This window comes from Gossypium arboreum, chromosome 1, assembly GCF_025698485.1.
Source record: "Gossypium arboreum isolate Shixiya-1 chromosome 1, ASM2569848v2, whole genome shotgun sequence".
NCBI classification, from domain to species: domain Eukaryota; kingdom Viridiplantae; phylum Streptophyta; class Magnoliopsida; order Malvales; family Malvaceae; genus Gossypium; species Gossypium arboreum.
In genome coordinates, this window is record NC_069070.1 from 121,105,346 (window position 1) to 121,131,208 (window position 25,863).

A 25,863-nucleotide genomic window follows, 5' to 3' on the forward strand; every position below is an offset into this window, starting at 1 on the left:
GAAAATAAAGAAAAAAAAGTTAAAAAAACATAAAAGAAAAAAATTAAATTACTCAAAATGAAAAAATTTGGGGACAGATTGTATAAATTAACCTAAAATTTTTGTTTGAAATGATGACTTAACGTGCCACGTTAGCTTACCGTTGCACCGTCGGCGACAATTAACGGCTCAGTGATTAAAATGTTACAACGTGATAGCGTAAATGACTAAAACGTAATATTTAAAATATAAGTGACTATTTTAATAGTTTACCCATATATTTATAAATTAAATATTAATTAAAATTTTACATTAAAAATTCAGCACAGCACCTTAATCATTAAACAGATCTACATTACTTATAAATTTATTTATTAATATTAAAATTTTTAATTTGTCAAATATTTAAATAACACCTTGTTTTTTTTTTTATTTGTAGACAGAATAATTGCATTTGGTTTGCCTAACGTGCGCGCCCTCTCAAATTCCTAATTCCTATCCTTTCCCTTTAAAAAAGAGCCTTTTCAATTCCACAACGTAGTTTTATTTTTTCCCCACAAACTGACGAAAAAGCCCTCATCGATTTGGCGGAGAAACACCTCCGTTCCCGTAATTTATTGAATCCTTCAATGTCCTTTTCAGGAATCAGCGCCGGTTTATTTTAGATTTCCTCTTAGTTTCTCTAAAGAGATCCGGCGGAAAAGCTGATACGATGGCCGCCGGAACAATGGCGACGGCGGCGGGAGCGGCGGTGATACTATACTTCGTCTGGTTGAGGAAATCGGAAGTTAAAACCGACGGCGTAGGCAGCGAAGAAGACGAGGATTTATCGAAATCGAGCAGATCGGTAAAGCGGAGAATTGTTAGGAGACCAGCTCAAGCTCCCGCTACGTGGCTCGAAGCAATTGCTACGATATCGGAGACTCTCCGATTCACCTACTCGGAGACTCTTGGAAAATGGCCGATCGGCGATTTGGCTTTTGGCATTAATTATCTCATGCGGAGACAGGTTCGTAAAATGCCAGCGCACACTTTCGTTTTGAGATTAAGATAAAAAGTGATGTATTAGATAACTTCTTTTTTGGTTTTTTTTAGGGAAATTTCGAAGTGGCAAGTGTATATGCAGGTGATAATTGTGTGGAACTTAAGGGTGAAGAGATTAAAAAGGAGTTGAATAATCTGCTAAGGCTGTTAACTCTTTGTAGGCTTTTTTCGAAGAAGCCATTTCCGGTGTTTTTAGACTCTGCAGGTTATTCAGAGGAAGATGCTCTTCTTCATAAGCCTAAAGCAGGGGTATGTTATTCACTTAAAAACTTAAAAGCATTTGTTTATTGTTTTAATTTTACATGTAAATGAAAGCTTTTTTTAGATGAATTTAGCGTAGCAGGTAAGCTCGAGTTGTACTCGAAATTCAAAAGTTGATATTTAATTTGAGTTGATTTCAATTTAAATTTTAATCAGAGTTACTCGAGTTTGCATTTAAGCTTTTTCTATATAATAAAATTAAAATTTCATAATATAAAAATATATTAAAATATAAACCTCGATTAGGCACACCAACCGTATGAATTGAATATTACAATATTTAAAATTTGCTAAATCAATAACTCAAATTCAAGTTAGACTTGATAATTATTAAAAAAACTTTTTGTGTTGTTACTTGTTAGATCCATATTATGTACTCGTTTTACATGTCTGGTCCTCACTTCCTAGTTCTTAAGTCATTGAATGAGTAAATGTTTTAGGATAGCTTGAAATCAAATAGGGATACTGAATGAATATATTAGTTTTTTTTTTTTGAATTACGAAATGAGGGTAAAGTCTTACCAGCAACGCGACTAACTTGACTTGAGCCTAGACAATAATTGAGGTGATGAACATCCTAACTATTAGGTCAACACATGAGGTTTAATGAATATCTTAACTTTAAGCACAAGGTAACATATCTAACGAGTCTTAGTTGTGGGGGAAAGAATGAGAGGACGTAAAAGATTGCCTATTGCCCTCAAAATTATTATTATTGTTGTTATTATTATCTATACTTTTCTTAAATTGCCGATATCTCCAAATCTTAGTTAATTAAATTGGAAGATATTACGAGCTTTAGCTTATTAGAACCAGAAGAGCATCTCTCATTGTGTCGATATAGGCTTGCATATCCACACGGAACTCCTATTCTTTGGTGTAGGTAGAAATGTTTTAACTTTTGCCATACTCGAGGTAGTTAACTTAGTATCCTATGTTTATCTAGATATGGGTACAAGAATATGATCATTTAAGAACCCATTAAATACTTGAAGGCATAAAGATAAATTTAAGCTTTAAAATTTATTCATTTTGTCATCTTAGCTCTCATTTTTTTTGGATTATTTTGGTCCCTCAACCTTCAAATTTTATTTAATTTTTTTTATTTTAGATAAAAAATAATTGAATTGTTAAAATTTTAATAGCATTGATGTGAGAGCTGCGTGGCAGCTTACGTGCACTTTATTATTAATATGGATATTTTTAAAATAAATTTAATAACTTTTTTGAAATCTTGTTGAATTTTTTAATATATATTTTTAATTTCTTTTGAATTTTTATGAAGTATATTCAGACTGACATGTAAGTTATCACATCAATATTGTTAAAATTTTAATAATTCAGTTAGCTTTTCCGTTCGAAACAAAGCAAATTGACAAAATATCCAGAAAAAAGAATATGAGGGACAAAATCACAAAATAAATAAACATTAGGAGCTAAATTATCGTTATGTCAATACTTGAAAAACTTAAAAAAAGATTTGTATTTGGCACTCATACTGAATAACATAGGTTAGCAACAAAACCAACCTGGATTTTATGTTACTGAGGATAGTTATGTGGCATGCGTTGTTTTCATGTGTTTCAATTAATTATTTTGGGAACATTTAATTGCAGCTTATGAAACCAGCATTCACCATCATACGTGATGAAAATTCGAAGTGTTTCCTTCTATTGATACGTGGTACACACAGCATTAAAGATACACTAACAGCAGCAACAGGTGCAGTGGTGCCTTTCCACCATTCAGTTTTACATGATGGTGGGGTTAGCAACCTCGTCTTAGGATATGCGCATTGCGGAATGGTGGCTGCTGCTCGTTGGATTGCAAAGCTCACTGCCCCTTGCCTTCTCAAGGCTATTGCTCAATACCCTGACTACAAAGTTAAGGTAATTTGCCAACTGTTTTCGTTTTCCACTTTCCTTCCATGAATAAAAAAGCCCCTAAAATTCTACCACGCGCTCGAAAAAGAAAAACCAAGATTTCTAATTATAGCATTAATTTTGATATCAATATAGTCATTGGCGGAGTCAAGATGTTAATCTTAGGAGGGTCAAGCTAAAATTAGACATGCTACTTAACTTTTTTTTCTTATTCCAATTTTTATAAGGAGAAGAGATGAGAAAGTAGTGCGAGTGCTAAGAGTGGAGACGCTCTTTTTATATTCCAATTTTTACTCCTTAAATTTGACTTTTTCAAAAAAAAAATTCCTTTATTTTTATCAAGAACAAATTTTTTAAATATTGTTTTTAATACTATAAAAATATTGAAGGGATCTATTTTTATATTTGGGAAGGTCACAGCATGTATATAAAGGGGAAATTGAAAAATCTGAGACCTTGGGGAGGCAACGGTCCCCTAGATCTCTTAGTAGCTCCACCACTGAGTATAGTGTTAAAAAATTTGATATCACTTAGAAATTTGATATCATTTATATTTTGTTAATGCCTAAATTCTATTATTTTGTTCCTTGAAGTATGGCCTTACTGAACTTAGCTGTAGCTAATGATGGCAAAAAAAATAAAACAGACCCGACAGTTCTGACCCGATCCGATAGGATTTTTCTTTTAGAAAAATTAGGTTTTGGGGCAGTTTAATTCTTCAATTAGTCAAGATGTTTGGATTTAAGAAAAGCTAGTGCCCCAAAATAATTACCCAAATACCCTTTATATAATGTTAGTTTAAAATTATAATAAAAGTTATATTAATATTAGCATAATTATATTTAGAAAACAATTAATATTGTCATTAAAAATAACAAAAAAGTAAAAAATTTAAGAAAAAGATTGTGGTATTTTGGGTTAGGTTGGAGTTGAATATAGTTTGATTTTCTGAATTGGATTCGAGGCGGGTAAATTAATATTTAATTTCGAGGTGGTTGAGATCAAGTAATGCTGAGGGTATATCAAATCAGGATCAGGGTGAGGAAAAGATCGCCCCACCCCGCCCCACCCTATTGCCATTTCCTCCTTATTTTTGTTGAAATTATGTTCTTTTCTAATTGGATGATTGGAAATGATATTTAGAACTGTGTTTGTAATATTTGCATTTACTGTCAGATTGTGGGGCATTCGCTTGGAGGTGGTACAGCAGCATTACTAACCTACATTCTTCGGGAACATAAAGAGTTTGCTGCCTCCACCACTTGTTTTACATTTGCCCCTGGTAAAACGATTCCAACATATTATCGTTTCATAGCTAAGCTTAGTGTAAATGATGTAAATCCTCATCATTTCCACAATAAGCCATGCTCGTATTAGACACATTTTTCTATCCGACACTTGTACCTAAATCCAATCACAAACGCTTTTTGCGATTAGAAAAAGGTTCAAATATCATATGCTTGATGAGGCTAAGAAATTGATTACACTACTGTCTAATGTTGCAGCTGCGTGTATGACATGGGATTTAGCGGAATCAGGCAAACACTTCATTACAACTATCATCAATGGGTCTGATTTGGTGCCTACTTTCTCAGCTGCTTCCGTTGATGATCTTCGCACCGAGGTACTTCTCGCTGTTAATCAATGTTTGCTCTAATTCTTCGTTTCTTTCGAAGTCATCTTGTCCAACTTCGATTCGAGTATCCTCCAAATACATGAAACAACTTAAAAAATTCTGATTGTATCCGACATTTACACTCAGGTTACGGCGTCCTCGTGGTTAAATGATTTGAGGGATCAAGTTGAACGAACCAAGGTTCTTAATGTTGTTTACCGTTCTGCTACTGCTCTGGGTTCACGTCTTCCCTCGATGGCTACTGCAAAAGCTAGTGTTGCCGGTGCTGGTGCCCTTCTCCGACCGGTTTCTAGTAGCACTAAGGTAAACTTATAACAATCTTATGCGCATTTCTATATTTGATCTGGTTTTTGGTGCCTAAGTTAAAAAACCGTAATTATTCAAATCAAATTGAATTCTAATTTTATTTAATTTTCGATTAGTTTCTAATTTTTTTATATAATATAATAATATTTTACTTCTAAATTAATAAAAAGAAACTTTCAAATACCATCTGTTTATACTCTTCAACAAATTATGGGCACTTGACTCAATTTAAAAAAAAAAAAAAAAAAACCCGAACCAAATTAAATTGCATCTAGTTCTAGATTTTCCAGTTTTTTTGGTATAATGGGTGGATTGTTTCGTTTTTAACACTATAGGTTGTCATGAAAGGTGCTCAAAATGTTGCTCAAGCTGTTGTAAGAAGCCGCTCATCTCTAACTTCATGGTCTTGCATTGGTCCTCGTCGTCGGAATGTAGTTTCGGGATCGAATGCTAAAGGCGATGATATGACCGAACCTTCATTAAAATCTAAAACAAGTTCCAAAGCTCTTGTGACTGAAGTGGTCACAGCAAAGCAAATGCAAACCGTTGGTGGTTTGGATCACAATGACACCGATGAAGACGAACCCCTAATTGAAATGGATAGAGGTATTACTATGTCTACCACAGACGAATTTGTGGGCGGTGAGTTGTGGTATGAACTTGAGAAAGAGCTTAAGAGGCAGGAGAGCGAAGTTGATCTTCATGGCCGTGCCGAAGAAGCTGCTGCGGCAAAAGAAATTTCGGAACAGGAGAATGTCATTACTGCAGATGTATCATCAGAAACTAGAAGTGCAATCTCTTCCTCGGATGCCTCAGAGAACCTCCGGTTCTATCCTCCGGGTAGAATTATGCATATTGTTGCCATTCCTTCATCAGATGCTGCTGTCCTAGATGATCATGATGGTGATGGCAACGGAGACGGGTCTAACAACGGTAAGGTTCGTATATATGAAACACCTAGAGAATTGTATAGTAAGATCCGGCTATCAAGAACCATGATTAATGATCACTATATGCCAATGTATAAGAAAATGATGGAATTGTTAATTATTGAACTTGAAAAAGAAGAGGATTGTAACTTTGATGTTTTACAAGGTTAAAGGGAATCACACTGCTGGTTTTCGTATTTTGTTTTTGGTACAAGAGGGGGACTAAAAATAAAGGGGTAATCATAAATATAAAATTATAATTTCAAGTTACTCGACACATCAAGCTCATTCATATTTAAGCTCTTTATATAATAAAGAGTAAAATTATAATTTGATAAAATAAAAATATATTCAAATGAAAAGCTTGATTAAGCTTTCAAGCAGTTTGAATAGAATATTTTCGAGACAAATTTGTGAATATTAGTTGTCTCATTTACACTTCTAACTTTCATGCAACATAAATGGATAACCATGGGTGAAGTAAGAAAATGAAAATTTTAGTTGGGGATTTCTCAAACTAGGATATAAACTTTGCTTTTAAATCAAAGAAAATAAATCAAAATTTGGAAACTTAAGGTGTAAAGTTACGATTTTCAATATATTAAAAATTACCAAACTAATTATTACAATATTTAATATAAAACAGAATTATTATAGTTATTATAATAGCACAATTTTCTTCTCCGTAAATTAACTAAAAAGTTATGAAATAAACCCTCTACTTTATCCCTTGACCAGTTGAAGTGGGAGCAAACAATAAAGCAAAGAATGATTCATTAAAAGAATTCTATATTGGCAGCTCTACTAATCGGGTCCCAAAATATGGTTAAATATAGAAAGGTCAAGAGGATAAACCTGTCGATTTGACGATGATATCAGCCACCGTAGCGGGACTTCAGCGATTCCGGAGGCTCCTCTTCCATGATGCCTGAACCAGTTGTCGCCAAATACGTCCGGATGGTGGTCGTTCGGTCTCCGAGGAAAGTATGATCCAAGAAGTTATTGTAAGCAATATCACCAAGATTCTTAGCTGCCAACACACTAGAATACAACAAATGTGTATGTACTCGGCTTAACCAAAATTCTTAAGCCTAAGCATGTAAAAAGTATCAGGAATGAACAAATCAGCAATTTAATGCTTTTTAGACAAAAACTCTGGTGCACTTAGTGGTATAAATGAGACAATGGTGCTCACAAGTTACTCGAGTATGATTCTGAAAAAACTCAAACTCAATTCGGTAATTATCGAGCCAAGCTCAAGCTTCGTAACACTTGGTTCAAACGGCTGAAGAGCCTTATCAAGCTTTTCTTTTTTAATGTATATTTAAATATTTTTGTCATTAAATTACGTTATTGTTTAATTATCTAGTTGATGTAGAGCTCAAACTTGAACTTAATCGAGCTCAAGTTCAAATAACTTGGTTATATCTCAAATCAAGCTTGAGTTTAAAATAGATATTCGATTGAGTTCTAGCCAAGAATTGAGCTCTGAATTTTGAGCTTAGCTCAAACTCGAGCTCGCCTTGATTACACCTTTAATATTTGGGCTCAGCTTGGCTTGAACAAAGTATCAAACCACAAAGAAATACAGAAATGAAACTCATACTTCAGATGGCTTACAAAAAATTTCAAATCTAGCAAGCAATGTGTTTCTGCATTCATCACATGCTTTATTCCCTATGTTATAGTGTTGGATATAGAGATGTGCGCCACGGGTATATTCTATTTATTTTTCCCTTAGATTTTCAAGTATTTGAAAGATTCTTAGAAGATCATATCTTCATACTGATATACACTTCAAGGAAAATAAGAATCTGAGGAACATAATATTTTGTACGATGTAGGACTACAGCATAAGAATTGCAATAGTACATACCAATGTCGAAGATATACACGGCACGGCAAGATATCATCTCGCCAAATCTTTTCGATGTTGTATCGACCGTAGTGCTGGAAATAAATGTCCTTATTTCCTGCACAAAGGCATAAGCTTCTGTTACACATTATGAATATGAAGCAGCATAAACGGTTAGCAAAAAAAGTATATATTCTTTCACTCAGAATCTCAAAGTCACAAAAAAACTAGAATAACTAATGGAAAAACTTAACCTTTGCATCTAATTTGAAAGAACTCCTCATCACTGTAACGAGTACAAAGCACCTACATTGATATTTCCAAGCAAATATGCATAAAAATTACAATCCCAAAAGAAGAAAGGCATGAGTTATCTTAGTCAGTTTCGGACGGAAGTGTCGACTACTGGCATGTATTTTATGTAATATGAGTACGTTCATTTCTTTTTAGGCATAATGACAAATTTAGTTATTAAGGTTTACTTATTTTGTTACTTTGACTCTGATTTATTTTTTATCGCTTTGACCCTAGTTATATCACTTTTTGTTGGATGAAAAAGTTAATTGAACTGTTAAAATTTTCACAACACTGGCGTGACAACTCATGTGGCACTCCACGTGCACTTCGTAAAAATTTAAAAAAAAATTAATTCAAAAAATTTTAAAATAAATCATAAAAGTTTTTTTAAAATATTATCTATGTTAGTAATGAAGTACAACTGTACAACTAAATTGCCATGTGAGATACCACGCCAATGACGTTAAAATTTCACGAGTTTAGTCAGTTTTTCCGTCCAACAAGAAGCAATTAGACTAAAATCTAAAGGTTGAGGGCAAAAATGATCTAAAGAACAGAATTAAGGTTAAAGTGACAAAATATGTAAACCTTAGTGGCTAAATTTGGTATTATGCTTCATTTTCATGCATTAGCATGTTTATCTATGTTCGAATATGTGTCCAGCATGGGTGTTGAATACAAAATACTTCAAGAAAATGAAAGTGGTAAAGTAAATTGAACAAATTTCACATACGGCTGGATTAGCAAAAGGCTCTCCATCAAGTGTTTCAGGCAAGACCTGTAAAACAAACAAATCAATCCTCCATATTCACAGAGCAAGAAATGGATAGCAATTAGCACGAAAATTTAAGTAAGAAGAAACTTACAGCAAGAAATCGGAATTCGAGTTCTCTTTCCATGAAAGCTGGAATCTGATTTTACATAGCAATATATCAGGTAAAAGTTGAAATTATTCAACTCAAAAATTTGGAATAGAAATGCAATACCTCAGATTTTTGAATCTCGAAAACAGTAACAATTAGAGTCTCCCCTTCACAAGGCTCTACACTTAAGCTTGATATCTCCTACAATAAAAAGCAACAAATTCATTTTAAAACATGAAAAAGAAATTAAACGTTTCAAATCAAAGTTTCCACTGAATTCTCAGTATCCAAACATAACCTTGGTTTCAGGCTTGGCGATGCCACGATCGAAGAAAATTGGGGCGACGTGAGCGAAGACACGCCTAAATCCTTTCAATTTCGCTACTCTGAAGTTCAATAGATTCGGAAACGTACTTCGTGCGCTCCTTTCTGCTCTCAATTAAGCGATGATCAATGAATCATGATGATCATCAATTAAGATCAGGTTGGAAGCTTAGCTAACTGTACCTACCGGAGAGAAGGGAACCGAAGCCGCAGATAGAGATGTAACCGCTCGGCGAGAGGAGCTTTTCGAAATCGGATGAATCATCAAGTTGCCACAGCTCCGGCTGAGTCGCGGCAAGTTTCGTGTTGGAGCTCATTATCGGAGAAGGAATCCAGAGAAATCTACGGTGGAGAGTAGAAGGATAGGTGCGAGCCGAGACAGCGATCGGAATGGAGATGGTGGCGCGTAAGGGGAACGCGCGAATGTGCGACACTGTTGGTGGAAATGAGTGAGAGACAGAAGGAGACAGCGAATTGGACATGGGGAAAGTGTAGGCTGTGGAGCCTATCTTGGGAGATTGTATATATAAAGCAGTGGTTTTGAGGTAAATTCATACGTACGACGGAAATCACGTGAGGCGCACGTGAATAAGATATTACAGCTTTTCTTAATTCAAGAAGTCTATGTTTTATACAATTTCTCTTTTGTTTTTTTTATTCCCGAAATGAAATACATTCATATGTAAATCGTTATAATTAGTATTTTTTACCATAGTAAAATACATTTTAATAGTATATATATTTATAATTTTTAAAAGATTAAATTAAAATTTTATTATTTTAAAGAAATTAAAAATATAATTTTATTAAAAAAATTTATTTTAAATAAAATTATATTTTTAGGAGGTTTGTACACTGCCAATCCCTAACTCCACCACTAGTTATAATCAAAGAAAATAAATAAATAAATTTAATATATTAGGAATAAAGCTCAACGGAAAAATGGCATATAGAAAATCAAATCATATGGGAAAAAAATTGACCCAAACAGTAACACTAGTATGACGTCACGAATACAAAAATACATCATTTGATACTTAGTTATCAGAAAAAAATATTTAAATTTAATATTTACAATATTATCCATTCAAAAATATGTAAAAACATCGTAAAACTCAAATCTTCTAGATTATGTATAGACAAAATTCATTATGGACTTTAAGGAAATTAAACTATAATGGCTCGAGAAATCATGAGTCCTCAATGACTCAAGGGTCAAACCCTCAGCCAAATTTATCATTTCGAAATCAAAGCCCTTTCATGCCGGAAAAAGGTGAGTAGCAAGGCAAAGAAGTGTCAATTGGAAGGAAAATAGGGGATGGAGGTTTTGCCGGCAAAAAGTATCATATGAAAGCCAGCGACAGTTAAAACAAAGATAGTGTTTAATTCCCAAAAAGGGAAAACCAGAGATATTGGAGAATCCTTTCGTTTCTTATTAGAAGAATATGAATAGCAAAGATAAATTTGTGTAAATAATAGAAGTTAGATTTATTAAAAGTTAAATTTTGTTATTTTCAAATCTTATATAAAAAATTTATTATCTCACGTTTAATGTGATATTAATTTACTATTTTTATATAATACTCAAGAAAAGTAAAATTTAATTAAATTGATTTAATGTCTACCATTTCAGAATTTAAAATATATAAAAACTAAATATAATTAAATTGAATAATAAAGACTACATCTACAATTTATGCTAGTACAAAACTGATAATAAAATTTGACCCAACCAAATCTTAAATTTTAAATTAAGAAAAAGGACCAAAAGTAAATTTAATCAACAAATTTCACTGATAACAAAACATAACCATCAAGCTTTGACCAAATAAGAATACAAGGTCACATTGATATTACAAGAATATTTTTAATATAGGTTACGAAATATTTATTTATGAAGATAATTTAATTATTTATATAATATGATTAATTTTAAATTATTTAATTTCTTTACTAAATCATTCACATTGAAACTCGATTTAAGTTAAAATCTCCAAATACATGGCTGTTAATGTACTTTCACAAATTACACAACAAACTAAAATCTATGAATTCTTTCAATTGAGTCCTTGAATTCAAGGTTTCAAAATGATATGGAAATGTAACTAAAAAACAATATGAACACATGTATGCCCCAAATCTATAAAATACCTTAAACGCAATTATGACATGACATAACATACACTATATTAATACACGAATTGCCAGATCTACCAAACACTAATTATATCCAAAAAAATGGAAAATTTTCAACCTTAAAAAATGGTGGTGAGGTCGGAGTTGCTGAAGGAGAAAGCTTGGTCCAAATCTGGCTTTGTTGGAGAAAAAAGGTTAAGAGGAATCGTATGCAATGGATGCGAAAAATTGAAAAAACAGGGCTTTCTATTATCTCCCTACTTAATGAAAAACTTGAGGGGATGCATAATATTCACTCTCATTAAACACAGGTCTTAAATCTTCATTGCACATGAAATCCAAAGGGAAAGAAACAAGATGTCCTCGAACCGACTTTAATCTATCCATTGGATCTGTTTGTTTGATATCTTCGTTGTGATATGATTCTAATTTCTTAGGGGCAATTCCTAAATCAATTGTAGTGTGACCAAGTCTTTCCTTCCAAAAGGTAAGGCTTTGTCGGAGCATAAGCCTGCAGGTTATCGTCCATCAGGTTAAATGTCAATAATAGGATAACTGAAGAGAAACGGAAAAGAGTACGAAAGAGATATGGTACCGGGAATGTATGAGATCACTTGGGACACAGGCAAAGACATCCTGGTAGATTGTTGCATTCATCTGTTATATAATATGACAGTACCAGGTTATCGAGCAGTTTCAAGTACTTTGACTTCTCTTTTAAGTACTTGTGTCCGACATTCATCTCTGACACAAGACCGTCCCAATAAATGAAAAAAAAAAATGATCATATCTATATCCAACACTCACACCTCCAAGTAACATAGGTTCGTAAATCATTTTACATCTGATTCCTTTTAATCCGAGCATTTCAGCAAATAAAATGCAAAACTACTAAAGAAACATAAAAATCCAGTTCTTACCTTTGCAGTTGCAACCCATATCTCTTTATAACTTGAATCACTAATGGGATCGATTATTTGATTTATCTGAGGTGGAATGGAAGAACACATATATCAGTTGAATCACATGAAAGACTGTAAATACTGTTTGACCAATCTCGAAGTCCAGTTAGATGATCATAATCAGAATTTAAAATAGGTAAACAGTAGACGGAGCCTGTCAAACCTCTCCTTTACGAAGACCAAGATGTTCGGACCATAATGAGAGGCGAAGACTCAATGCGAATTTTCCAGCCTTCCATGGATTTCCTCCCATCCGCGAATCAACTAATTCTTTGTCTTCGATAAGCACACCGATCTGAAAATATTAATTAACATCAAGTTTCTTAAAGAAGTAATACAGATATGTTAGTTTTCACAGAAAAAAGTTAAAACTAATCTGGAATGCGGAGGTACCTCTGAATCTCTCGAGCCAAGTAAACTTCTGTCATTAATATTAGCAGATCCAATTAAGGCTTTAGAGTCATCAATTAACATGATTTTACTATGCACATATACCTGGAGAAATAGCAGGGAACAAATATATCATCAAACATGTACATGCTACATGCTGAACTTTCATCAAGTGCTATGACATGATACTATACCACGGAAAAAAGAATTGTACAGAGAAGGCGAACATACCGGACTTGTAGCCACAGGACCGTGATCGAAAAGTTTACCATACGATCTAAGGCCATAGAAAGATATGTAATCATGAGTTTTAGGACCAAGAACTTCATGAAGTTTATGCAATATTGAATTCTGTCCTCTGCAAATGGTTCGGTATTGCCAATGCATTATAGCTCTCACAGATGCCGCACCAGCGTCATCAAGGCCACCCTGTTAAAACTTATAAAAATCAGTTCAAACACAATACTAATGTTTGCACTCCAATGTAAAAGAAAGTGACCAATATTTACAACCTGGAAACCGGGAAGCAGTGGTATGACTATAATAACCCTGAAACACTTCTTATCATTGTAAGCTCGCATAATACGCCGGTACAATGCTTCTAAAACACGATTCCGAATAATTTCATCCCCAGAGAGGCCTGATATAAAAAATTGGTTCTGGAAAAAAATGAAGCGACAGGAGGACGGTAAGCCGTGTGATTACATGATTTGTAGTGAACTGAAAATAAAAAAAATTGAGAGATGAAGCACATACCTCAATGTAAACAAAGTGTTCCGCTTTCTCAATGAGGGAGCAATAAGCACAGTGAATGCTTTCTTCTACTTGGCTGGTTCCAGCAGACCATTGACTGACACTTCGTATAATCTGAAATTTATAGATCATCGTTTATTCACACCACTTAATAAGTTGAAAATATCTCTTGAAATGAAAAAGAAAGTCAAACTGAACAATAGGAATAATAACAGATTGCATTCATATCATAGTTGCACAAAAGAGCTTCATGGGCTGCAAAAGCACAGTACTGATGGCTTGAACCAATATTATGACCAGAGACATCACTTCGTTTTTCCTATCATTATAATTTTTTATTTCTATCATGTAAATATGCTGTTCAACAAAGTATACGACCTAAATTTCAATGATTTTTTTATGCACTTAATGAAATAAGACTGAAAATTCGGGATATCAAAGTAATAAAATGAAATTCCGAGCCAGATGCAAAACTTGTAAAAGTCTTGATGAGAAACAACCCACCTGACAACGACATGAAGTTCGGGGACCAACCTGTCCAGCTTCATCTACAAAACCAACTTGATCACCTCGTTCCTGTGTTTCCCACCATTCTGGGTCTGCGGTTTTGCTTCCAGGCTTCCTTTTTACATCTGAATATCTTTCCATACGAAGATCCAAGGAGTCAGGGTCATCAACAAAGCCCTTCATGGGTGTGTCTATGACTGCTGGTTCTATTTTGGACTTTCGGAAAGCAAAAGAAACACTTGTACCGGCAGTAGAATCCAACGCATTAGATTTTGGAAACCCATTGCAATTATCCAACTCAGCCTCTTGAGGCAAAAGTAGAGGAATATCTTGTACAGCTGATCTAGAACAAAAGTAATCCTCTCTGTCGATGTCTTCAGTGTTGTCCAAAACGCTCTTGCCCTCAATTTCAATCTCTTTGCTTCTTCCCATATAATGTGGAATCACCATATGATGATGAGGCATGAGTAGTGGAATTGCTTCTTCATACAGAGCTTTATTTCTCTGGAAAAGGAAACAGCAGATTATTCTTAATAACAAAGTTACAGCATTTTTACAGTTAACTATATTAATTTTATAAAATAACCTTCGCATAATTCCAGCGCTGAACAAAATGTCGTGCTACGTCACGACAAGGTGGTCCCCAGAGTGCACAATGGACATCATGCCAAGGCATTCGAGGGAATTTTCCTCGATCCAACTCATCTTTCATAGTATCTTCCCATGAATTAGGTTCAGATTCCCTGTGAAAATGAAATGTGTTTCATCTGTTACACTGCAACAGCTCCAAACCAACTCATATTCAAGAACATTATAGAAAGAGGAAGAAGAGGGGCGGGGGAGAACACTGAATACAGAGTCACAAAATCTTGAAAGTTTTGAACTTGTGATCTCTATATACAAAGTCGAAATGTGTATAAAATAAGTATATTATAACTTATGGCAACTGAAATGTGGCAAGTTCAGGAAAGGTTAAAAAGAATGTAAGTCAACTTCTAAACAAATTTCTCAAAAATTGAGGAGAATCTTTGCTTACTAAAAGATTACCGTGGGTTATAGTAGTCTTTTCCAGGCCATACTAGGGGAGGATTATCATCCACCTTGTGTTCAAATGTGTCATAGCGACCAAAGCATAAATCAAGTCCACCAATGAAACAAATTTGGTAATCAACAATCACAAGCTTTTCATGGTGGGACCTACAGGTAAAAGAAATACATGTCAAAGTCTGAAATATAAAAGTAAAATGCCAGTGCACACCCAATTCTCCAAGTAATGCATACCATAGATAGACACCAGCAGAGAAGTGATCTGGATAACGCAATACCCTCACATTCTCGTGAATGCTAAGAAGCTTTTTCTTGCTATAGACACTGTTGATCTTCAAAGCAAGGGCAAGTTCTTTGTAGAGAAGGATGTATATCTGCAGTCATAGATACATTTAGCATTTTCACGTCTGGATTGAACAGTGATCTAAATAGCAGAACTGTCAAAACCGATCTTTATAAAAAGAAGAAGAAGAAGAAGAAGAAGAAGAAGAAGAAGAAGAAGAATGAAAACGTATGCAATAGTTAGATCAAGTTGAGAATTTAAAGGGTTCAAAATAACAATAAAATTAAGTCTTCAACCATCAAATAGTGACTGAGCTCATTGAAGACAAAATGGATTGGAGAAAAAACTAATACATTGTGAACACGCAAGCCTTCATTTATGAGTCATAATTCATGTACATTTGTATACACAGCCATCAGAAGATGATAAATAATTCAACATCCATTTTTAATTGAAAAAAAAGGACTTATTAATGAAACAAGACTTTTAATAAATAAACCAAATATTACAATACCTGGACCCCTTGCTTAGCTTTGGCTTCAAGCAAAGAATCGAGCCTGGAGGACGCCTGCTCACGAAAAGGGCGGCGTAGATACAATTCTGGGCAAAGCCACCAGCCACAAATAAATATCTGCATAAATTTTTAAATCATACAACAGGTTTTATGCTAAAGAGCAGATTTGGACAGAACCCATTTCAACATGCAGGAATGCAAGAGCAGAAAGGACAGACCTCTGATTTAGCATCCTCGATTGCTGAAGCTATCGCATCAAAAGCAGCCATACCATCTATGAACCATTGCGCCTGACTACCATCTTCTGTCAAACCCCTTGGAGGAGCAAAAGAGCCAAAGCGATGAGGATGACACCAGCCTTCAGGGGGCCTAAGCCCAGCATCATTAATAGCAGCAACCCAATCTTTAACTTTCGCACTACTCTTCGTTCTTAACCTTATACTGCGGACTCCACATGTGACCTTTTGAAGTTCCCAATCATCTGTTAGAAAGTGAATTTCTCTAGATATATACATCAGACATACAACTCAACCCATCATCACAGCGATAAATAGTTCATTTAATGTGTAGAAAGAAAGCCAACATCCTAAAAAAATTGTCCAGAAAATCGACACATTTATCTAGGCCCTAAATGTTTGAAGTTAATGTCATGTTAATAAAGGTTACTGATCATGTTTTAGAATTAAATTTAAAATAGCGAGAGTATCACAAGAGGTTTTCTAATGAAATAATTTTTTTTGTTGGGGATTTTATATTCTTATCCAAATCACAATGAGAAAATAAAGTAACAATAAAAGGTCTTTGAATATGAACAGTAGTGCCATAAACTTTAACATGGCAATGTTAAATAAAATATTATTCCCATCAGCAGGAAAAAAAATCAACAGCAGTATTCTACTGACCTTAAAAGAATGGCGTAAAGGGTTACGTTCCTTTACTTCTGCTGCTAATGATACCCGGCCCTCACCATTACCATCTGAGGCTGGTAATACATCAAAAACAATAATATCTAGAGGTTTGGCATCAAAAGGATCTTCCAGCAAGGCCAAGAATCCAGGTTTCAGTACAGCCCACACCTGTAAATAATCATTACAAATGAGAATAGAAAAAAGATGGGTCATTCAAATAGACTAAAATGAGAAAATACCCAAAATGATGGCAAAGGAGAGTTATGGTCTGACTAGTGATTTGTCTATGCAGCAAGACTAAGGCAAAAAAATCTGAACTTTTTTGCAAGGTAGGAGACAACTCCAAAGCTCTCAAGAGCATAAGAACCAACATATGATACCCATTAACCCATCTTTATAATCCTCTCCATAAAATCCTATAATCTTCTCCCATGCAACATATATCACCCTTAAAGGGACAGTAAGAGATTCCTATGCATATTCTGTATCACAAAGCACAGCTTACTAAGTGATACCACTTGCAGAAGCACAAAACATGAACACTGTCATGCCAGTTTTTCTCCCACCCCAAGATAGAAAAAAAGTGGCTAGTACTTGCTGCACTGCATGCAAGAGCAGCATGGGCACTGAAAGAAATGAATTATAAATTGAATATACCCCAAACTTTCAGAAATTAGATCACGATACCTTTTGCCAGTTGTCATTACAGCAATTGAACCAATGACATGCACAGCATCTATCAGAGTTGTCATTCTTGGCAATTTTTGGTAGATGCTTCACCATTACATACGCTTCCTTTAGCTTAGGGCCATACTCTGGTGAAAACGACAATTTTGAAACCTCCAAAAACTTGCAAACCTACAAGAAACTAGACAAGATACTAATGCAACAAACAATAAAATAGGGACACAACGCAAATTGAAACTCAAAACATAGTAGTTACAGACCACATTCCAAGTTCCAAGTTCAAAGAGTAAATCTACAGAAGTTGAACTAAGACCTATGACTACAAAATGCATAATCCTATCAATTTATTAACTGACAAACTGAAAGCTTACTGAACCAGCAGTTAGGAGGCTTAATCTACATGATTGTTGCATGAAAAAAGGAAAGCGAAGAACTTGGTCTAAAACCTATGAAGACAAACATAACTGAACCAAAAATGATAGCCACGAACACATCGTAACATCACATCTCCATGTTTAGGAATGCATACCTCTCGAGAATTAACAATATCCAAATTTCCAAGAAAGTGGTTCAAGTATTCTTGCATTGCAACCTTTGCCCTGTCTGATATTGATGACTGCCTTCCCAAGGCTGGTCTAATAACTGGAAGAGCAGCACTGGATGGAACATCTCTGCATAGAAGAAAAACAAAAGAAAATAAAAACCACTAGTAGGCACTAGAAGTGTGATCGAGTTGAGCCAAGCCTGAATACTGACAAGCTCGAGCTTGAGCTCAACTCAAAATTCGGAGCTCAATACTTGGCTCAAGCTTGATCAAACATTTATTTTTAAGCTCAAACTCAGCTCAAGATATAATCAAGCTACTCGAGCTCAAGCTCGATTAAGCTCGTTTATCAATCTTCATAGTCAAGCTCAAACTCGAGCTCAATTAAGCTTGTATATTCAAGCTCATGCTTGAGCTCAGTTCAATAATTAAGCTTAAGCTTAGGGTTAATAATATATATTATGGGCAATAATGTAATTTAATAATATAAAAAATATTTAAAATATAAATTAAAAAACGAAAAGCTCGATAAAGCTCATGAGCTATTCAAGCTAAGTATTACTAAGCTCCAATTCAGCCCAATCGATAACTTGAGCTCGACTCGATTAATGAATTGAATTCGAGTTTTTTTTTTAATCGAACTCGAGTAGCTTGCGAGCTATGTAAGCACACATAATTAAATTTTGTCTTCCTTTTCAGAAAATTCGTGCCAATAACAATCACCTATTTTTAGCACTTTCGTCATGATGTAAAGGAACTGCATCATCATCCGGTTCATCATCATCGTGAACAACTGGCGGATGATCTCCTATTCCTAGATTTTGAAGCCATTCTTTAACCTTTAATGTAATAATATTCAGTGTGAAAAACACATTCGAATCTTAAACCCTCAGACTCAAAGAGTTGCTTATTAAAAGAAAATTCAAATTGCAGCAAAAACACGGTTAAAACTTGTCGTTTCATCTACGCACCTGTTCCTGCTTCTCGTGAATTTCTTCAATAAACAATCGTTTCTTCAAAGCAAAGTGTAGGTAGAAAACGTCTGAAGCTTTCTTCAATAACTGCCACCTAAACTGAAGAATCAAAATGAACAAATTACTAAATATATACATAAAAAAAGAAAGCAAGCAGTTAAGATCTTCTAATTGAATAATGAAGCTAAAAACTAAATAATAAAGCTAAAAACTAACTTGTTTGTATTGGAATTCCATGGTGTAAGATAAGAGCATGGGACTGATATCGCCGGCGTCAGGTCTGGAGACAGAGACTATGGAAGCTTTAGGTAACTCGTCGAAAATTCGAGTTGCTTCAGGGGAGACACCTGGAGCAAACGAGAAGAACGATGACATCATCGACGGTAAAGTATCCGATTGCATCTGGAAGTACCGGAAACCGCCTCCGGGCATCAATTGCTCCGTCGCCATAACTTCGAGCTTTTATTAACTAAAAATCCGAGAACTTCTATTTTTTGAATTTTGTTGGATCTGATGAATTGAAGATCGAATGTTGAAAATGTGATGGAACTGGGATCCAGAAGCTTTGAGAGGAGGAGAAAGGACAACGAGAGCAGGATTTGGATTTTTCTGAAATGCAATTTTTTTATTTTTCTTTGGAATAATAAAAAGGTGAAATTCTATAAAAGGTCCTAAAACTATATGTTTTTGATGGATTTAGTACTTCATTATAATTTAAATTTTCTAAAAGGTCCTTGTACTATATGTTTATAAGTAGATTTAGTGTCTCTATTATAATTTTGATTATTTTTAGTCCTGCGTCTTGAGGTCGACCTTTTTTCAGTTAACACCGTTGTATACACCATAGTTATTTTAGTATTTTCTATATATTTGTAAAAGAGATAAATTCAAAATTGCACTCAAACTTTGGTTGAGTATACATTATGATATATGAATTCTATATTTTTAAAGTATATAAATTTTTGCATGTGAAGCCAAAAAAAAAAAATTAGGGCTAAAATTAAATTGTAACTTTTAAGATAGTAAAATATAATTTTAAAATATTAAATTAAAATTTTATCATTTTTAGGGGCCAAAGTAAAATTTTATCTTTATTAATTTAAAATTTTTTAAATTTTAAAGGGCCAAAATAGAAAAAAAAGTTTCATTTTAAGGGGATCGAGCCCCTACCAGCCCCTAGATTCGTCCCTAAATTTTTGAATTTGAATTAATTCAAGTTTCATAAATTACTAACACTGTTATTATATTGCATATAAAAATAATTATATTTATCTAACATAAAAAGTAATACATGTATTAAAATATGTACAATTGAATTAAAATAAAATGCTTATATGTATAATTGTAGCAAATAAAAGTTCATGCAACACGTTTCTCATTAAATTAAAATTTATGTATCAATTTAAAATTTATCTAGAAAATATTATAACTTAATCTCCTTTTTAATTTTTTATATGCAACAAAATATTTAATGGTATAAAAATATTAAGATGTATATGTTACATTACATGTTTTAAAAACAATCCAAATCAACATAAAAACGTTTGTTTTAGGGTTGATGTATCATTTGGTACATGAGTTTGATTTCAATGTTCAATTTGATATCTAAGTCAAATGGCATGATGTAGCTTAATGAATATTTAAAACGTGTATTTTAGTAAAAAAACATAGATACTTAAGTGGAATAAAAAACTCAAGTACTAAATTATTCAGTAAAGCCAGACTCGAGTGATTAATTGGAACAAAAATATCAACTATCAAATAGAAAATTCTTATATACCAATTTGAATATTGAAGCCGAACTTAAATACCAAATCAAGACGAAAAAATTACAGATATCAAATTGAATATTAAAACCAAACTCAAATACCAATCAATATTTAAAATACATAATTTAAAAAGTAAAGCATTAAAGCTATAGATTATAGTATGTAAACTAAATTTGTAAAAGCTACGGGGTAAATAGACCATTCCAAATGTTGGGTAATCCGTCTAGCTTGACTTGAGCCAAGTTTGGACTAGTTTGACTTTGATTCTAATATAATTTAAAGAAAAAAATATTTTAAATTAAAATTTAATTATATAATATATAATTTGACTCCTTTAGTGTAAATGATTTTTTAATAAAATTTAACTTTTATTAATTAATAAGATAAAAACAAAATAAATGAATGAAAAAATGTGATAGACATGTTGGGTGGACACATCTAGTGGTAAATGAATTATTTTTATAAAATTTAACATTATTAATTAATAAAATAAAAACAAAATAAATTAATGAAAAAAGATGTGGGAAACATGTTGGGTGGATTTTTGTGCATCTAGAAGGTCTCAAATTTCAGGTAAGATACAAAAGTATTAAAGCATGTCCTTTTGCCTGCCGATACGTCAATTAATTAACTAATATGAATTTTACCGTACTTAGACTATTTATTAGTTATTTTTAGATAAATTATAAAATAAATATTTGGGTATTAAAAACAGTTAAGTTCATTATTAATTATTTTTATACATTTAAATTTTAGTTTGTTTTATTTATTTTTAAGAATTTAATCTCTTTATTTTTAAAATTTTAAAAAATTAATTGTTATTATCGTTAAATTCTTCATTAAATCTAATAATGTGAATTTTAAAATTAAAATTAAAAATACAATTTTATCGTTTTAATAGTCTATATATTTATAATTTTAAAATATTAAATTAAATTTTTATCATTTTAGGATTAAAGTGTAATTTTATCATTATTAATTTAAAATTTTATAAATTATAAAGAGTTTAAATTAAAATTTTACCATTTTAAAGGGCCTCTGGTCTCCACTATGCTCCATCACCACTAGTAACCATGCAATAAAGAATATTAAAATAGAATTGAATTTAACAAATAATTTTAACGGCGTTAAAATTTTTAAAATTAAATTAATATTTTAATCAAAATAAAATATTAGGGTTAACGAACGACATTGTCAAAATTAAGATATGAAATTACCTAAAAGATTTTAAAGTATAAACATCAAATTTTAAATTCTAGTGTAACACATGGGTTAAAATTAAAATTTCACCATTATTATATAATTTTTAAATTTAAGACTAAAATTGAAATTTAACTATTTTAATATATAATGCAAAAGAAAATTGATCCACGTGTCGATCAGGAAAGGTCCAAAGATTCCTCTTACAAAAAGGACCTTTATTTTATATCTAGTTATACTAATTAATTAACTATTAACTCGATTGAGCTAAGTGAATTATTAGAGTTCTTTTAGAAATAGAGTTATTGGAGAAACGTTAAAAATTAAAGGTATAATGTTAAATTTAGCCTTTAGTGTTTATATTTTTGTTACTTTGTTTTTTAGTTAAATTTAATTCTTAATATTTTAAGAATAGTCAAATTTGGTCATTAATTTTTTGAAAAGAGTCGAAATAATTTTTTAACAAAAAACTAACTAAAATATTAATTTTTCAAACACAACAAAATGAATGACAATTTATACGTACTCTGTGCTATTTTTTTTTGAATTTTATGAATTTTTATATTTTTTAATTTTAGTTTTGGTTTTTTCTTATAATTTTGATTTATTTTTGACATGACAAATAAGAGAAATGGTGTTATGTTAACATAATGTGCACGTGAATTAACATACAAGTTGTTTGAAAATTAATGTTTTAATCATTATTTTCATTAAAAAAAGTGATTTAACTTTTTGTATTTTTTTTACTCAATTATCTTGGATCTTTAGGTGTTTCTATTTTTAGATTAACCAGCTGTTTTCTAACAGGATAAGTTTGAATAATTGGGTGACTATTTTATAAATTTTCATAGTTGAGTAATAAAAAAAAATACAAATAATTAAGTAACATTCCGTAACTTTCATGGTTGGTGACCAAAAAAGAAAAAAAAAAGTCATAGTTAGATGATCTTTACTGTAATTTACTCTTTTCTTAAAGCGAAATGCAAAACTTTACATCATATAGATACACGTCATGGCCATTGATCATTTTGATCCTCATGTGGTGTCAACTAGTCTTTATATCTCCTTTACACGTCATGGCCATTATTTTTGTGTGGTGTCAGTTACGGCCAGTCTCTCTCTTTCTATATTTTTTTAAGGCTAGAACTTTTTGTATATTTAAAATTTAGTCCTTTTATTTTTGATTTATGGAATTTATTCTCTCTATTTTTCATATTTTAAAATTCAAGTTCAATTATTTACCCCATTAAAATTATTTAGTTAAATTCATTTGTGTAACACACTAAAAAAAAACTTACATGGCAAAAATTATCGTTATAATGAACTTGAATTTAACAGATGGATTTTTAAAATGTTAATGACTAGGCTTGAACTTTTGAATCCTAAGAGTACATGATGTACAAAAAATACTAGACTTTGATTATATTTTAACTTATTTATATGCTAAATACATAATTCATAAAAGGGTAAACTATACCTGATGTCACTAAACTATTAGTAAGTTTACATTTTGGTCACTTAATTCGAAAAAGTTACAAAATGACTATTGAACTATTCGAAAGTTTTCATTTAAGTCACTGAACTTTTTGGAAGTTTTTATTTAAGTCACTGGGCTATTAAGTTTTTTCTTTTACCAGCTAAAAAGATTCAAGTGATGATTCGACAATTAGTACGATAGATTAATACCCATTGACAAGTAGCAGAGCATACCTTAGACTCAAATCGATCTGACAATCAGTATTGGAGATCTGAGGAAAAAGCTGTTTGAATTTTGGTTCACAAATTTTTTACGTTCAAAGTTATTTAATAAAAAAAAATGAACTATAGAAGAGAAAGGAAAATAAGAGCTTTCGATTAGTGCAGGAGATGCAAACAAAGAAGGTTATATAACAATGATTTTAATAACCTCATAATTTAAATGAAAATTTTCAAATCAGTGATCATTTTACAACTTTTTAAAATCGAATAACTAAAATATAAAATTAGTATTAAAAGTTACAACAAATGGATCCATCAAAGCAAAAGATAAAACCAACAGCAAATGATACGGGCCCAAAAGGAACTTGAAATCCAATCCACAAAGAATCCTGCATCCAATCCATCGTTCTTGTCTCGTCTTGCATTTATTTATAAACAACATCTTTTTATGATTAATTAATTTCATTTCATTGCTACAATAATTAATTTTAATGTCTTTATTATTTTTATTCTCATCAAAATTAATTTTATTTTTGTTATGGACGAACTTTCATCTAATCGAGTGAAAAATTTTAAGTTAGTCTAGTTGATGAGTATTATTTTATCATCTTAACTCGATTTGAATTTTTTTCCGAATCAAGTCGAATCAAGTTAAATTAAGAAATTAAAAATGTCAAAATAAAATCCATGTTAGAACGTAAATTTAGAATCATATATATTTGCAAACTCTTCCCAAAAAAAAAGATACTTTAGGATAATAAAATTGAATTAGAAATTACTTATTTAGGTCCTCAAAATTATTATTTTGAAAATTATTATTAATTTTTAGAATTTTTGCTTTTAAAAATATAAGATTTTGGGATTTTATGAATATTTTGAAATATTTTGTATTATTTTTTTTTGAGAGACCAATTTGTACATTTTCAAAATTGACAGAACCAAATGATATTTATACCAATTTGTTATTTCAATTATTTGAATTGTAAAATTCAACTCGACGCATATCATAAAACCATCACATAATTTAACTAGATGCATTTAATTGCAACCATTTAAACTAAGATTAATTTGGAAATTCAAAAAAGATTAAAATTTTGAAATTCAAAAAGTACAAGGACTAAACTTGACCAATTTAAAAAGAAAAAAGAAAAATTAAAATTGACCAAATTAAAGTATATAGACTAAATTCATAACTTACATAGAATACATGGACTAGTAGCAGAATTTGACCAAAACAATATTATTAGTTGATCAAATATGGTTAAATTTCCATAAATTCTAATACATCCAAGCAAGGCCCAATCATTGTTAGGTACCAAGGAAGAAAAGCATAAATTTAATGAAAAATTTGTCTTTGATTACCAAGAATTACGTGGAAGACAAGTTCAGGTCTGCCCATCCCATGTGATGTCTTCTTATCGTTGATTTAGCTTTATATTATTAGTTCAGTCAACAATAAACCTAAATTTCTTTGAATTTAACAAAAAGAATAAAGCGGCTAGAAATTTATTTAACGGAACTAATGTTAATTGAGTGCTAATTTGATTAGTAAAGATATTGTTGTTAATGTAGAATGACGTAGATTCGAGTATGCTGAAGCGCGTTATTCTCTTATTTATGGGTTGGGAGGGACTATGCCTAGTTTAACTAGGCATTGTGCTAAAAAACGAGCAGAAATGATCATAATTTATAATGAGATTGTAAAAAAAAAAAATAACGGAGTTAATTACGATTTTAAATTTAAAGTTGATATATTTATTTGTATTTAAGAACATATGTCACCGATTCGTTAGTCCGACTGGTCCAACTGATTTGATTAAATAAATCATTAAAATAAAAATATTAAAAAGCATTGAAAATCAAAATCAATTGGTCCATACCAGTTCTCAGGTCAATTGGTTCAATATCCTTATTTGGACTGATACTCCAACCGATCCGACCAATCAATCCAATCCGGTTCAAACAACCTTACCCAAAGTGTTTACCTTAACCAATAATTCCAAAGCTTCATAGGCATTTTGTTATGGATTAAGACTCAGCCCTAGGACAATTTTAACACGGTGAATTGAATTAAATCATATTTGAAATAGTTTTGTAATTATTCAAATCAATCC

General features: G+C 32.0%; 3 protein-coding genes across 4 annotated transcripts; 1 reads left to right on the plus strand and 2 right to left on the minus strand.

Moving 5' to 3' along the window:
- Window positions 1-392: 392 nt before the first annotated feature.
- On the plus strand, window positions 393-6,235 carry LOC108483356 (uncharacterized). Its single transcript, XM_017786708.2, has 7 exons — window positions 393-988; window positions 1,075-1,272; window positions 2,901-3,173; window positions 4,344-4,449; window positions 4,673-4,791; window positions 4,930-5,106; window positions 5,445-6,235. The coding sequence occupies exons 1-7, from the start codon at window positions 692-694 to the stop codon at window positions 6,207-6,209; spliced, it is 1,935 nt and encodes a 644-aa protein (XP_017642197.1). The 5' UTR covers window positions 393-691; the 3' UTR covers window positions 6,210-6,235.
- Window positions 6,236-6,609: 374 nt separating this feature from the next.
- Window positions 6,610-9,909, minus strand: LOC108483357 (uncharacterized). Its single transcript, XM_017786709.2, has 8 exons — window positions 9,565-9,909; window positions 9,352-9,482; window positions 9,177-9,254; window positions 9,057-9,101; window positions 8,924-8,968; window positions 8,148-8,199; window positions 7,915-8,011; window positions 6,610-7,079 (listed from the first exon to the last, which is right to left on the minus strand). Exons 1-8 carry the CDS (start codon window positions 9,857-9,859, stop codon window positions 6,914-6,916), a joined length of 909 nt encoding a protein of 302 aa, XP_017642198.1. The 5' UTR covers window positions 9,860-9,909; the 3' UTR covers window positions 6,610-6,913.
- A 1,398-nt stretch (window positions 9,910-11,307) lies between these two features.
- LOC108480190 (phospholipase D zeta 1-like) lies at window positions 11,308-19,729 on the minus strand. Of its 2 annotated transcripts, XM_017783093.2 has the most exons (20): window positions 19,299-19,729; window positions 19,080-19,181; window positions 18,832-18,947; window positions 18,094-18,235; window positions 17,565-17,735; window positions 16,872-17,045; window positions 16,188-16,430; window positions 15,970-16,086; window positions 15,407-15,546; window positions 15,173-15,322; window positions 14,712-14,868; window positions 14,123-14,629; window positions 13,622-13,732; window positions 13,378-13,524; window positions 13,097-13,294; window positions 12,869-12,970; window positions 12,639-12,770; window positions 12,434-12,499; window positions 12,109-12,170; window positions 11,308-12,024 (listed from the first exon to the last, which is right to left on the minus strand). In XM_017783093.2, the coding sequence occupies exons 1-20, from the start codon at window positions 19,530-19,532 to the stop codon at window positions 11,775-11,777; spliced, it is 3,321 nt and encodes a 1,106-aa protein (XP_017638582.1). In that variant the 5' UTR covers window positions 19,533-19,729; the 3' UTR covers window positions 11,308-11,774. The 2 variants fall into 2 exon arrangements, with proteins under 2 accessions (XP_017638582.1, XP_052887452.1); XM_053031492.1 differs by lacking the exon at window positions 18,832-18,947 and having other exon boundaries at window positions 19,299-19,323.
- Window positions 19,730-25,863: the final 6,134 nt, after the last annotated feature.